At 38.9% G+C, this 13,669-nt stretch overlaps 1 protein-coding gene across 2 annotated transcripts in view; it reads left to right on the forward strand.

Moving 5' to 3' along the window:
• The window catches only part of nxph4 (neurexophilin 4), a 53,477-nt gene extending 46,641 nt beyond the window's left edge, over positions 1 to 6,836 (forward strand). For both annotated transcript variants that reach the window (XM_026166811.1, XM_026166812.1), the window contains exon 2: positions 5,465 to 6,836. In XM_026166811.1, the coding sequence (XP_026022596.1) occupies positions 5,465 to 6,268 (804 nt within the window). In that variant the 3' untranslated portion in view covers positions 6,269 to 6,836. The remainder of the gene's footprint in view (positions 1 to 5,464) is intronic.
• The last annotated feature ends 6,833 nt before the right edge of the window (positions 6,837 to 13,669 follow it).

A 13,669-nucleotide genomic window follows, 5' to 3' on the forward strand; every position in this document is an offset into this window, starting at 1 on the left:
TTTGCCTTTTTCAGAAATGGTGAAGGTGCATTTAGGATAAATAGGAACTTCAAAGTTAAAAAAAAAAAAAAAGATCTGCATTCAGCTTTACATCTTATTGTCCTCAGTTAACATTTTGCAGCTTTTCCAAGTCTTCTTGAAGAAAAATGAGATAACTACTTTTAATCGCAAAGGCACTTGAAACAGAAAGTTAAGAAAAAACAATCAGTAGCTGGCATCAGAGCCTGTGGTTTGTAGTGCTGTGGGAGGGGAACTGTACATTTGACTCTCCTGTGTGACAGCAGATCAATGCAGCCTGGAGCGCAGATAGAAATGAATTGATTGTCACCAATAAAACTCCAATTAAACAAAGGAACAAGCCTGGGAGAGAGCTCAGAGACAAGCAGCTCTCATCTTCACATCTGTCCTCGGGGGAAGAATGGGAGAGCGTGAGGCAGGAGAGGGAGTCGGGTGTGGGCTGAGGAGCCGGGGAGCATGGTTCATTTCCTCTGAATACTCTTGCTATCAGGAAGGTGTGGAAGTTATGGATGAATGTGAGAGTGAGCAAACTGCAGACAGAAGATCAGATAACCGATAGACAGAGAGTGCAAAAGAAAGAGGGAGCAGAGGGAGAAGTGCTGGCATTGATCTAAAGCTTCCCTAATGATGAAAAGAGATCTTAATTGTGGTGACATGTAATATAACAGGTTTAAGCAGTCAATTGTAGAGCTCATCTGACCTTATTTAATAGGGTAGTGTGAAGCCTCTCATCACATAGTCTTTCTTTCCCTCACTACAGCCTTCTCTACCTGCCTGTAGATGTGTCTCATCGCTTTGTCTGTCAGTTTTGTCTCAGCCGCATTGATAATCTCCTCATTGAACAAATTCCTACATTTCATTCTTGTATGGACTTTAAGGTAGGTTGGAGGCCTTCCATCTACGCAGCAACTAAGGGTTGCTTTTTGCTCATATGAACCTCCAAATGAAATTTAAAGATGATTAATGTTCCCTATTCCTAGAAAATGTACAAGATCTTCTTACTCTCTCCTCTCCTCATCTCACTTCTCCACTAATAACATTTTCTTCACTATCTCCCTTTATCTCCCGAGCGCTGTAATCTGATTGTTCTTTCTGTGATTGTGCTGTTATTGAGTTGTCTGGATCATACATATGTATAAGCTCACCACAATACTTATGCTGTGCTCTGCTGTGATTTCCTGCAGCATACAACCAAACAGGAGTCCCATCCGTAATTGGAGGAAACACTAATGCCATGTTGAAGCGTGTAAAAGCTTCCCTCTGAAAAAGAGGGGACTCACACCAACCCCTGAGTCAGGTTTATACGGAAATGTTCCTTTTGAGTCATGTTAAGTTTGCTGGAAAGCTGTAAAAGTCCCCAAGTCTGACTGTGTGTGTTAATGGAGTTGTTTTTTCTTGACAACAGTGGCTCAGATATAACGTGAGAATAAGAAATACAACCTCGGAGTTATGTAGCTACTTTGGTAGACGAGTGATGCATGTGTTTCTTTTAAAGTACAACGTAAAACTAGCTCTCATCCACAATTTTGTGTTCTCCCAGCTAGCTGCACCTAGATTCATTTTTAGCCAGCTGTGGGGCTGTGGGGATGGCAGTCAGTCTCTTTAGTAGATGGCCACACTTTTTCATGCATACAAGCTTATATTTGATCAGATACAGTGCTTAACAAATTTACGAGTCCACCTGTCATATGCTCCAGTGCTTCAATTTGAGTCGGCACCCTGGACTTCTCTGAGAAGTCAGAAATTAATCAAGCATAACATTCAACCACTAAAACAAATTTTTCTGTTCAGGAATCCAAGTGAATGACTGTAATTTGGGATCTTAATCAAACAATAACTATTTTTTTCTGGGGTTTTTTGTTTTTTCTGTAAAACTGTACATTTGAAAATTCAAAGCTAAACACACTAATTATATTCTAGTATTAAAAATATAATTTGGATTAAAGAACTCATGCATTGTGGTGGATTTACCATTACTGTTGTATTTCGGTAATTACGAATACTGTTAATTTAGGGATGCTGTAGCATAACCCTTACATTGGGTGGTGGTTGTCGTTGCAATTGTTGGCAATCTTTAACAAGGAATTGTTAAAGAATGATTAACAAAACTTATAGATATATAAATAGATAGATATAGATAGATACACACACACATATGTAACTGGCTTAGAGTCATTCAGTTCTTGATTTAAGGAGTTTTCATCTTCTCGGTTTCAAGAGATATCTTTTCTGTCTTTCACAGAGTTCTTCCCACAGATTTTCAATCATGTTTAAGTCAGTTGACGCTGACGACCACTTCAAAAGCTTCAGCTTGCATTTCTTGAGGTATTTTTGGTGAATTTTCTAGTCTGCTAGGGGTTATTGTCTTCTTGTGGGAGTTTCACTTTCTTTTCTGACATTGAAATCCATAATTTGCTGATACCTGGTCAACCCACAAAGTTCTAAAATTGCCAGGTGGCTAATAATGCCATTCTCTGGCCTCACTTATGAGTTACTTATGACCTGACAACTATTTTGTGAGTTCCCGACAAAAAAAAAAGTTAAAGAAGAAAAGCTGATTTTCAAGGTCTGTCCACTGAAACATTTGCAAAAACGTCTTGTCAATGAAAAAATCACAAACTATATAATTTACCCAGGGTTGGCTACCACTTACAACTCTAAGTTCCATTCAAATCGAAATCATAAGCTGAAAGAGTGACTACTTTTTAGTTGTGTGTGCGCACCTGTGTGCTTTTAGCTTCAGCACCTCTTCATCACTTCAGCAGTGCCCCTCTGGCTATTGCTCTAAAAGTTACTTCTGACTCATTGTAACTTAACTGAATAGGCACTGAGGAGGAAGAAAAGCATGAAGGTTTATTTCTCAAATCTTTCACTGAGTGCGGCAGCCTGATATGACCTTATAGCAAACATCTGCTGTTTCAAAAAGTCTATAGCTTATGGATTTCATGTCAAGAGAAAATATCTGATATTTATTCTAACATATCCTCACCCTTTAAATTGATTTACTGTCAAGCACAAAAAATTTCATATTCATGCTAATAAAAAGTCCATCTATTTATTGGTTTGTGTTGGCATTTTATTATTTTCATGCCACAGAAGAAGAGGGCCTTTCTCTGTACTCATCTTTTTCACTCGATCGACACTTGTTAAAGTTGCTGACTATGTACAGTTGCTTTTCCCCCTTCAGAAGGACTTATGTCAGCCTCAGACCCCCCCCCCCCCCCCCCCCCCCAGAATAAAATCACTTTAAAACTTCGTACAGCTGACCCTGAAGGTTAGGTTGAGGTTCATGGTGAGATGTTGCCGCTGAAGTTTCTGGATTATGATGATTGTGCTTGTTTAAACTCTGGGCCACAAGCTTGAGTAATGATTAGGACTGCACCAGCAGAGTGTTAGCCTGACAGATGGCAACACATGGAGTTAGCTGACAGCACTGCTGACAGCGCATTCACAGGAAGTCCCCATATTGCATGCACTGTACACAGGCTTTGTTGCTGTACATATTCTGATGTTTTTCTGCCATCAACTGTAGCTTGTTTCTACCTGTCAATGCCAAAGTCAGCTCACATCATCTATTCACAGACTTAAAATTGCAAGACCTCTGCACATGCCTGCTGTCAGTGCACCAGAGGGAATTGGGGTCTGTTGAAAATCTGCAGTTAGACATTATCCCAGTCACTGGTCATTCATCTAAAGCTTTCTTCTTTTATAAGTTCATCCTGGAGCAGTCGATACACTACCGTTTATTTGCTCTTCAATCAATCTACTTAAAAATCAGCTCTGCGGGCATGTTAATTAAATTCATTTCAGTTTAATTCAATTATATATATATCACCAAATCACAACAGCCTCAAGCATGGAATATATCAGAATCTATATAAGTGCTATTGTTTTGCATCTGCAGCAATATGTAGTTGTTTTTAGGTCGGAGGTTGATGAAAGATGAGGCAGGCATAAAGCTGCTGGTCCCACTGCATTGGATACGAATGAAGGAAGACAGAAAATGTCCCAACCTAACTAGACACAAAGATGTGATCCTGTACCTCTGTTTTTTGGGTTGGTGTTGTTTATCAACTGGGAGAATAGTTTTTTAAACTCCATCCAAATGCAGCCTCAGGGGAAGCGCATGTAACCCCTCTGAATAGTTGTAATACTTGGCACTGTCACTTCATGACAGCTTCAAGCTCAAAGTCTGTGTGTGTGTGTGTGTGTGTGTGTGTGTGTGTGTGTGTGTGTGTGTGTGTGTGTGTGTGTGTGTGTGTGTGTGTGTGTGTGTGTGTGTGTGTGTGTGTGTGTACATATGTGCATATGGATAGGAGCATGGCAGTGATGTGATTGATGAGACATATAAGAGAGCAGAGCAAGATTTCTAGTCAATCAGTCCTGTGAATAACCACCTAGGCTGTGGATTAAAGGCAGAAAGCTGTCTGCACAAACAAAGGCTCACATCCATTACCTTACATGTAGAGTTGTTTTGCTCTCTGTGGCAACACTGACAACAAAATTAAAGTGTGTTAACAAAAATAGATCTATTTTTTCTCTTGAATTCAGGACATGAAACGTAGCAACATCTAACAACTAGGATGCTCGTAGAAAAAGAAAACTTGTGGGAGGTAAACATGAATGCTACCAAAGAGTGACCTTTGAAATATTTATAATTTTAACAACGAGTGCAAATTGAAATTGGACACATTTGAATTATATCACATTATGTGTATTTACTTTTCATTTGACAGAACAAAGAATAAACTGTAGCACCTCTGATCTCTGTCTTTACCTCTTTAAAAATGAAGATACAAAGTCAGCCGAGGACTAGTTGCAAGCCGTTGGTTCCATACTTAGAGTTCTATATTGTAGCATTTAGCCAGCACAGGGAACAGGAGTGATGTGGCAGCCACTATTTAAGATTAAATACCTCTGAGAAATGCACCAAATCCAATAACTGCTCCAAGACTGTAAATACTTATCCTTCCCAGACTGAATCCCCTCCAAATCACTTTCAATTTGACATTTTTTAGTGGGGTCCTGACACTTGATCAGTTTCTCAGTCAATCAGCTGTTTGGCACTCATCTAATATGAATGGAGTCCTATTTTACAGGATGCTGTTCTTGACAAAGAATAGCTAAAAGGTTTTTGGTTTTTAGGCAAACATGCAGTAAAACTAAATCTAACTTAAAACTCAAAACATTCTCGGTATATGCGGAGCTTGGCATTATAGTTTGAGACATGAAAATATAGATATGAGTGAGTAGCATTTGTAAGAATGAATTACAATTCCTAAAAACTTGGAACTATGGTAGTAGGAGCTGGGTTAAATGGATGGATGGATGGATGCTGTTGTGTTTTTGAAAGGTCTGTCTGGTAGAAAAAGACATGAAAAGGCAAAGTGCAGCATTGTCAGTTACACTGTCAGTAAAATTTGATTGTTCTTTGTCTCTTCTGCAGGTCCAAGGGTTGGAGAGGCAAGTGGACTTCTCAGATCTGGGCCCAGTGGGGGCGGTGATGAAGACTCTTCCATACGGCATGGGCGGAGGCACCGTTGGAGGAGTAGTTAAGCCGCCGTACCAAACCATCTTCTCCACACCGATCGATCAGATACCGGTGAAATCCAAGCCACCCCCGTACAGTTCCTATAGCCCTTATGAGCTGGCCCGGAACCAGTCCCTGCTAGTGGATCAGACAGGCTACCGCTCCAAGCGTAAACCTGCACTAAAGACAGCCATGAAGACCAAGAAAATCTTTGGCTGGGGGGACTTCTACTTCAATGTCAAGACCGTGAAGTTCAGCCTGTTGGTGACAGGGAAGATTGTGGACCACATCAATGGGACTTTTACTGTTTATTTTCGCCACAACTCCTCCAGCCTGGGGAATGTGTCGGTCAGTATCGTGCCACCAACCAAAGTGGTTGAGTTTGAGGTCCTTCAGCAGCATCATCTGCACCCCCACACCCAGCAGGACGTCCAGATCCAGGAGACACAGCAGTCCACCATCGATCCAAAAGAGGCAAAGACCTTAAACTGTCGGGTCGAGTACGAGAAAACCAACAGATCCAAGAAATCCAAACCCTGCCTGTATGATCCGTCTCAGACCTGCTTCACAGAGCACACCCAGTCCCACGCTGCTTGGCTTTGTGCTAAACCTTTCAAGGTGATCTGCATCTTCATCTCTTTCTTCAGCATTGATTATAAGCTGGTTCAGAAAGTGTGTCCAGACTACAACTTCCAAAGCGATCACCCTTACTTTGGATAAAGTAAACGAGACTAAATAGAGAATAAAAGAGACACTGATGAGTAAAATGATAATGATGGAAATGATAGTCATACTGATCCTGTTAAAAAAAGCAGGGGACAGTTTTTTTGCCTCTAAACAGCTGTGAATTGTGGATTTAAATCATGTATATTCAGACTTATGGATGATTAGGATGTGGCTGATTTCACTGACGTCTTTTCCAACTTTGTATTTGTTCTGTTTTTCTTTGTTTTCTTTTGTTTTCTGTAAATATTGTACTCAACCCCAGCAGACTTATTGTTTTTAGATATTTGTTTCTTAGTGTCATTTCTTTCTGAAGTTGGAGGCTTGGTTACAAACAGCTGGAATCAGTATTATGCCCTTCGAGTACAAAGTAAGCCTCTGAGGCAGCCGAACAGTGCCATCGCTGTATGGCAAACGTAATGTTATGGTAGACTGACTGTTAATCATCCTCTCAGCTCTACATTTAAACCCTGGATATAAGAGAGTTATATGTATGAGAAATGCCATGCTGGATATGCATACAATATACTGTATGAAAAAGCACATTAAAATCTCTTAAACTGTCTGCCTTTTACTGAGTGAATGTTTTGGTTCAGAGCTTGAAGCAAATTTGCAAGGCGCAAGCTGTGCAGCGTTTTCATGTTATCTAACTCAGCAAGGACACTATTATGAATTAAGCTACATTTTACTCTGATTAGGAATTCATGTTCCAGCTTTCAGCTAAGATATGTAATTTTAATTTTCTCAAATATATCGAAGGAAAGTTTGTTATGGATTGAATTTTAACATGAAAACCAACCGTGAAACATTCTTTAGATGATAAAGTTTGACTTTTTGAAGGAGTTGATATGTACAGTAATAGAATCCAGCAGCCTTATCTGATGTGATTTTTAATTACATATATCCTGGAAATGGAAAAGAATAACTATTGTACTGAAGGTAACATGACTGACAGATTTATGTTTGTTTGATCATGCAACCAAATAAAGTATTGCACACCCGAGCAAACATTTTTTAGTTGTGCCGAAACCAAAGGGTATATTGTATTATTTTATATGTATATTATGCTGCCAATGCTATGATCTTAACTACCTAATAATACTTACTTGATCAAGGTGTTTTATGCTCAAAATATGAACTTAAAAGAAAATAAAGTAGGACTGGCTCGCCACCAAAAGAGTAATTATTAAAACTGATCGGGGGTTATAACCGAAAGCAAGGATCGCCCCACCTGCCTCTCTCTTAAGCAAACCAACCAAATGCAGTTTGAACAACTATTTAAGGCTGATTCTTCGTTCTTCGCAAACTCTCAGCTCAAAGTCATTTGGGTCCACACACCTTTGATCCGGAAATATTGGTGCACAGAATTTCATTAGAAAACACATATTCACCTTCTCTGCCTCAGTATCTTATGGTCATGATGATTTAAACTGAAATGGAGCCTTACACAAGTTGCTATGGACAAATGCAGAAGTTGGTGAACTTCCCTTCTTTTTAGACAGAAGCTTAGTGAAGAGTTGTTAAAAAAGTGCTCGGGATTACTCACAACTATATGTAAGTGTACGTTTGAGTGCATGTTTGTGACTGGATGTAGATGCATGTGAAAGCTACAGTAAGGTCCATAAGTATTCTGTTAATGAGGCTTTTCTGTGTAATTTTCTCTGTGTATACCATCACTGTGGATTATAAAGCAAACAATCGATACGTCTTTGAAATGCTGACTTTCCACTTTTATTTAAACAGCTTAGGAAAAGAATTGCTTTAACTATTAATGAAAGATTTTTTTGCATACTAGTCTCCCATTTTCAGCAGTAACTGGACAAAATTCCCTTCACATAATTTTAAATATAATGATTGCTGTCAATGACAGTGTGAAACCTAGAACCCAACAATACATGCTGTGTTCCCATGCTCTGTTGGCTTGAAATCGGGTGACTAACTTAAAGATTATCGCATTGCTGGCAGACTCTGGACAGAGTCTTTTAGATGTTTTATGGCAAAGTTTTCTGTGCTCTTCTCGGTCTTTTAGTGTTTCAAATGTAGCCAATTTCTTTTTAAAATGAACTATATTGTAGATTTAGACACTTCTGAAGGTTTTTCTATCTCTCTGATATTTATTTTGTTTTTTCAAACCAACCACTTATTCAAAATCTCTTTTAACCTTGTATTGAAAGTTCCTGTTAACAGCCAGACGCAAGTTCAACACTTGGAATCACCTCTGGATTTTTTTTTTCATTTTTTAATTTGGAGTTGATTTTAATTTTGTCATGAAATAATGAAGGAATTGGTCTCACCTGGCCATGAAGCTGCTTATCAGTCAACTGTCCGATTCCTTTCAAGCCTCAGAGGCCTGTTTATAAAAACAGATGTAATTTTTAAACTGTCAGTGAAGTACTTTTGTTAAACCTTATTAATTAAAGCTGAAAGTCTGCATTTTACTGCCCTATTTGAAATAAAATCCACAGTGGTGTTGCATACAACAGCAATAAAATGTAGAAAAAAGTGTCATTGCCCCAAAACTTATAAACCTAACTGTATGTTGAAAATGTTTTTGTGTGTCTATGTTTGTCCAGGAATGTCATAGGAATTGAGTTTTAGTAAAATAAATAATAAATTATGAATGAATATAAATAATATAAATAAGTCACACAATCATCAATGCATAATACAGGGCCCAGGAACAGGAACATAAAAATAACTCCAACCAACAGAACCAAAAGCTGACCAATCAAACAAGACACAAGGAGGAACAACCACTAACAAATTATACAACAACAAACAATTACTTCAACTTAACAGTTATCAGACACAAAACTAACCGAATACTGAACTCAGAGAAACTGAAAGAAAACTTATTTAACCCTTAGATAATTCTGGGAACATTTTGTGCCACTCAGGGTTTTTTTTTTTTTTTTTAAATTTTCATGCTATTTTGGCTGCCCAGGATGAATAAAGCTCACATTTGCCAGAGGATAACTGCTCCCTCAGTTCCTGAAATTAGCTTAAAATGGTTAAGCAACACAAAATTCTAAGCATCCAATATATACCTGCACACCATGCTACCAACTATGACGAAGAGCTGGCAGCTTTAAAATACATAATGATTTAAAGTAGAAGAAATTATTACTACACAGTATTTTTGCAGCAGTTTTCGGGAACCTGTCATTTTTTGTCGTTAGGATCAGGAGTGTCAGTTTGTTTTTGTTTTTTTAAAGAAAAAATAAATCAATGCTGTTACCAATCATTGACTGTGGAGCTATGTAAACATACTGGCCTTTAAACTATGGGTCTTTTAAAATGGAAAAAAAATTACCATAATTTTACTGCAGTTTTTGGAAGGTGGCATTTTTTTCCTTAGGGTAAAAAGAGTCCAGATTCTAAGGGTCATTTAAGAGTCAAGCTAAATTACATATTCATTTGATGATTTCTAATTATAGACAGTCATCAGAAAATCTAGGGGTAACCCAGGAGTGTGCTAAATTTGTGAAATCCTGCTTCCTAGTTCAGACCAACCTGCCTGCCTTGGTTTACCCTTGTCTCTGTGTCCTGAATCCAAACTGTAAACAGGTTCCACAGAAGCTACCTCCCATTCAACCTTTAAATATCCTAGGAGACACCAGTAAACCAGCAGTTTAAGAGTGAAGAGCTCTATTGAGTTACTATTTGGTCATTAATTTAATATGAGGCCTGATTATTCAAGACCTTGTACGTGAGGAAAGGGAGTTTAGATTCGATTCTGGATTTAACAGGGAGCCAATGAAGAGAGCTAGAGAAAAAAATATTGGCAAAATATGCTCGTTCTTTACGTAGCATTTTGGATCAACTGAAGGCTTTTAAAGGAATCTTAGGACCGCCTGATAATAATGAATTACAGTAGTCTAGGATAGAAGTGATAAATGCATGAACTAGTTTTTCAGCATCACTCTGAGAAAGGATAATTCAAACTTTAGAGATGTTGCGCGAATGGAAGAAAGCAGTCCTATATTTGTTTAATATGTGCATTGAAGGACATATCAAAAATGACTGCAAGGTTCCTCACGGTGTTACTGGAGGCCAAGGTAATGCCATCCAGAGTACACATGTGATTAGATGCCGTATTTCTACAATTTTCAAGGCCGAGTACAATATTTGAATTTACAAGCAGGAAATTAGAGGTCATCCAGGTCTTTATGTCTTTAAGATATTTCTGCAGTTTAACTGATTGGTGTGTGTTCACCAATGGCTTCGTAGATATAAAAGCAGGGTATTATCTGCATAGCAATGAAAATGTATGCTATGCCTTCAAATGATACTGCCTAAGGGAAACATGTATAATCAGAATTGGTCCTTGCATGGAACCCTGTGGAACCCCATAATTAACCTTAGTGTGTGAAGAAGTCTCTCCATTTACATGAACAAACTCTATTGGATGGATATGATTCAAACCACTGCAGTGCAGTACCTGTAATACCCACAGCGTGCTCTAATCACTTTAATAGAATGTTATGGTCAACAGTATCGAACGCTGCACTGAGGTCTAGCAGGACAAGCACAGAGATGAGTCCACTGTCAGAGGCCATGAGAAGATAAATTGTAACTTTCACTACAGCTGTTTCTGTGCTGTGATGAGCTCTGAAACCTCAGTGAAACTCAGTAAAAGCAGTCCTCTGCACATTATCAGTTAGCTGTTTTACGACTGCTGTTATAAGAATTTTTTAGATACAAGGAAGGTTGGAGATCGGCCTATAATCACTGAGGTTAAGATCAGAGACTGTAAATCACAAATTAAAAATTAAAGTTTAACCTTAAAAGGATTGGACTTGTACATGACAATGACCAATTTATTACATGAACTTAAACTTAACTAACTTGATATATATTACCTATGATTAACAATGAATTATTAATTAATCATGTTTCACAATTTTTAACCAATTGTTTGCCTGAAATCGTTTTATAGAACAAAATATAAGAGGCAAGAGAAAAACTGGAAAGATTATACCTGACACACTGAATTAAATTTACCCACATTTTATAGAGATAGTAGTGCCATGTAGTTCATGCCATACATGTATATTTCCAGGGAAATTCTCTTTTAAAAGTCATATATAAAATGTAGCAACCAGCCAGTATTGCTGGTTCAGCTGTGATGAGCACAGAGCACTGTGTCCCTTTCTTTTCTTTAGTTTTTAAGTTTTTTTTTTTCATATTATGTTTTGCATTTTACTATATTAAATTATATGCTTGTTGTGCTTGTTTATATTCATAGTAGGGCTGCATGATTTTGCATAAAATGAGAATCATAAATATTTCTTGCACTTATTAACTGCACATCAACTTCGTAACAGTTGAAACTGAACATAAAAAAATGTTGTACTGCTTATAATCCCATCCCCACCGTTGCTCGACACTCCGTGTTTAGAGCAGGTAGTGCAACATTTTTTAAATAGTTGCCGGACGGCACTGTGTAGCGTTTGTCTAGGGCAGACCTTCCCAAAGTGTGGGGCCCGCCCCCTAGGGGGGGCGCAGAGCCATTGCAGGGGGGGGGGGGGGGCGCAGTATGAAAAGGGGGAGAAAATTCCCCCTGTCTAAATCACGGACCAACAGTATCCCACAGTTGTTTATGTTTTTGAACCCATTTTGCACAGAGAGACACTTTTTGAAAATGTATAGGGGCGATCATGGCTCAAGAGTTGGGAGTTCACCTTGTAATCGGAAGGTTGCCGGTTTGAGCCCTGGTTTGGACAGTCTCGGTTGTTGTGTCCTTGGGCAAGACACTTCACCCGTTGGCGCCAGTGTCCGGCAGCCTCGCCTCTGTCAGTGCGCCCCAGGGCAGCTGTGGCTACAATGTAGCTTGCCATCACCAGTGTGTGAATGTGTGTGTGAATGGGTGGATGACAGGTTGTGTAAAGCGCTTTGGGGTCCAGGGACTAGAAAAGCGCTATACAAATACAGGCCATTTACCATTTTTATTGATAGCAATGTTGAAAATTGTTACACAGGAAAAAAAACAACTACAGGTAAAATAATCACAAGGTGACGCCTCTGGCTTTCTAAATAGAGGGACAGTAACTGCATGTGTGTATGTAAGCCTGTAAAAACTGAAGATAGTCAGATTAACAGAAACGGTATTCTGTCTCTATCTGCCATTCTGCAATTCATCTCATGTAAACAATAACGTGGCGCACAGCATGATGTGGAAAAAGGCACAAACCTTTGACGTTGCAACGAACTCTGTATTCCTCATCCACAGGTAAACGCAAAAAAGGAGTTTTAAAAAATCTCCGCTTTCGGTGATTCGAAACGCCGTTTACGTGGACGAAACAGCTGAGTTGTCAAAAATACTCATGTAGGTGTGGATGTAGCATAAAAGAATTATAAGTTTATTTTATTACTACCTGTAATTTATTGCAGATTACTTGTATTTGCTTAATTGTTTACTGAATGTTTGAGGTGTGAAATAAACCGAAATGGAGCAAAATAAGGGTGTGGTTGGAGGATGTGTTTGTGCGCGTGCACGCGCGGGAGGGGGGGGGGCGCGAACATTTTTCTTGTAAAACAAAGGGGGCCCAGCAAAAAGTTTGGGAACCACTGGTCTAGGGTGTTGATCATTTTCCTAAATCCCTCGTTTTGAACAGTGTTATCTTCGGTCAGGTGATAAGTGATAACCTCCGTAATTTCTTTGCGCCTGCGGAAATTCGAGAGGTATGGGGAAGCGCTGTATAAGGTTGTCAAAGGAGCTTGCAAAGAAAAGCGTCCGGACTTCTTTAAGTTGCTTGAAGACGTTTCACCTCTCATCCGAGAAGCTTCTCGGATGAAGACTGAGAACCTTCACAGACATGCTGTATAAGGTTCCCGTTATTGATGTTTGGGTGGTTGACCGGGACGGATTTTCTCCTGTCACTTTCTTGGCCTTTACAGCTTCGTTATCTCTCACGTGCTCTCCGTTGTTTTTTCCCTGCCAGCTGACTTCTGTATCACGTGGTATAAGCCTCCGCCCTTGTCATTTGTTGAGTCATTTGTTGTTTGAAGAGTGGGCGCTTGTTTTCATGCAGCTTATGTCCCGGAAGAAAATCCGGTACATACGTCATCTTTTTTTTCTTTTTTTTTTAATCGTTGTCATTTCGAAATGAGTATGGATTGAGATCGCAATTTTCTAACGATTAATTGTGCAGCCCTAATTCATAGGTTGTGTTCAATGTTTATTTCTGTTGTAATTTGACATTAATTAAGGCATCTTATCTTATTATCTTATCTTATCTTATCTTATCTTATCTTATCTTATCTTATCTTATCTGATTATTAAATAATTACTTCAGGCTTTAGGAGCTGGACTGTAGTGCGACCACGCACTCTGGGCACTTCTGTATATGAGCACTGTAGGCACACAGCTAGTTTTTGTGTTTTCTTCACTGCAGT

This window comes from Astatotilapia calliptera, chromosome 5 (genome assembly GCF_900246225.1).
Source record: "Astatotilapia calliptera chromosome 5, fAstCal1.2, whole genome shotgun sequence".
NCBI classification, from domain to species: Eukaryota; Metazoa; Chordata; class Actinopteri; order Cichliformes; family Cichlidae; genus Astatotilapia; species Astatotilapia calliptera.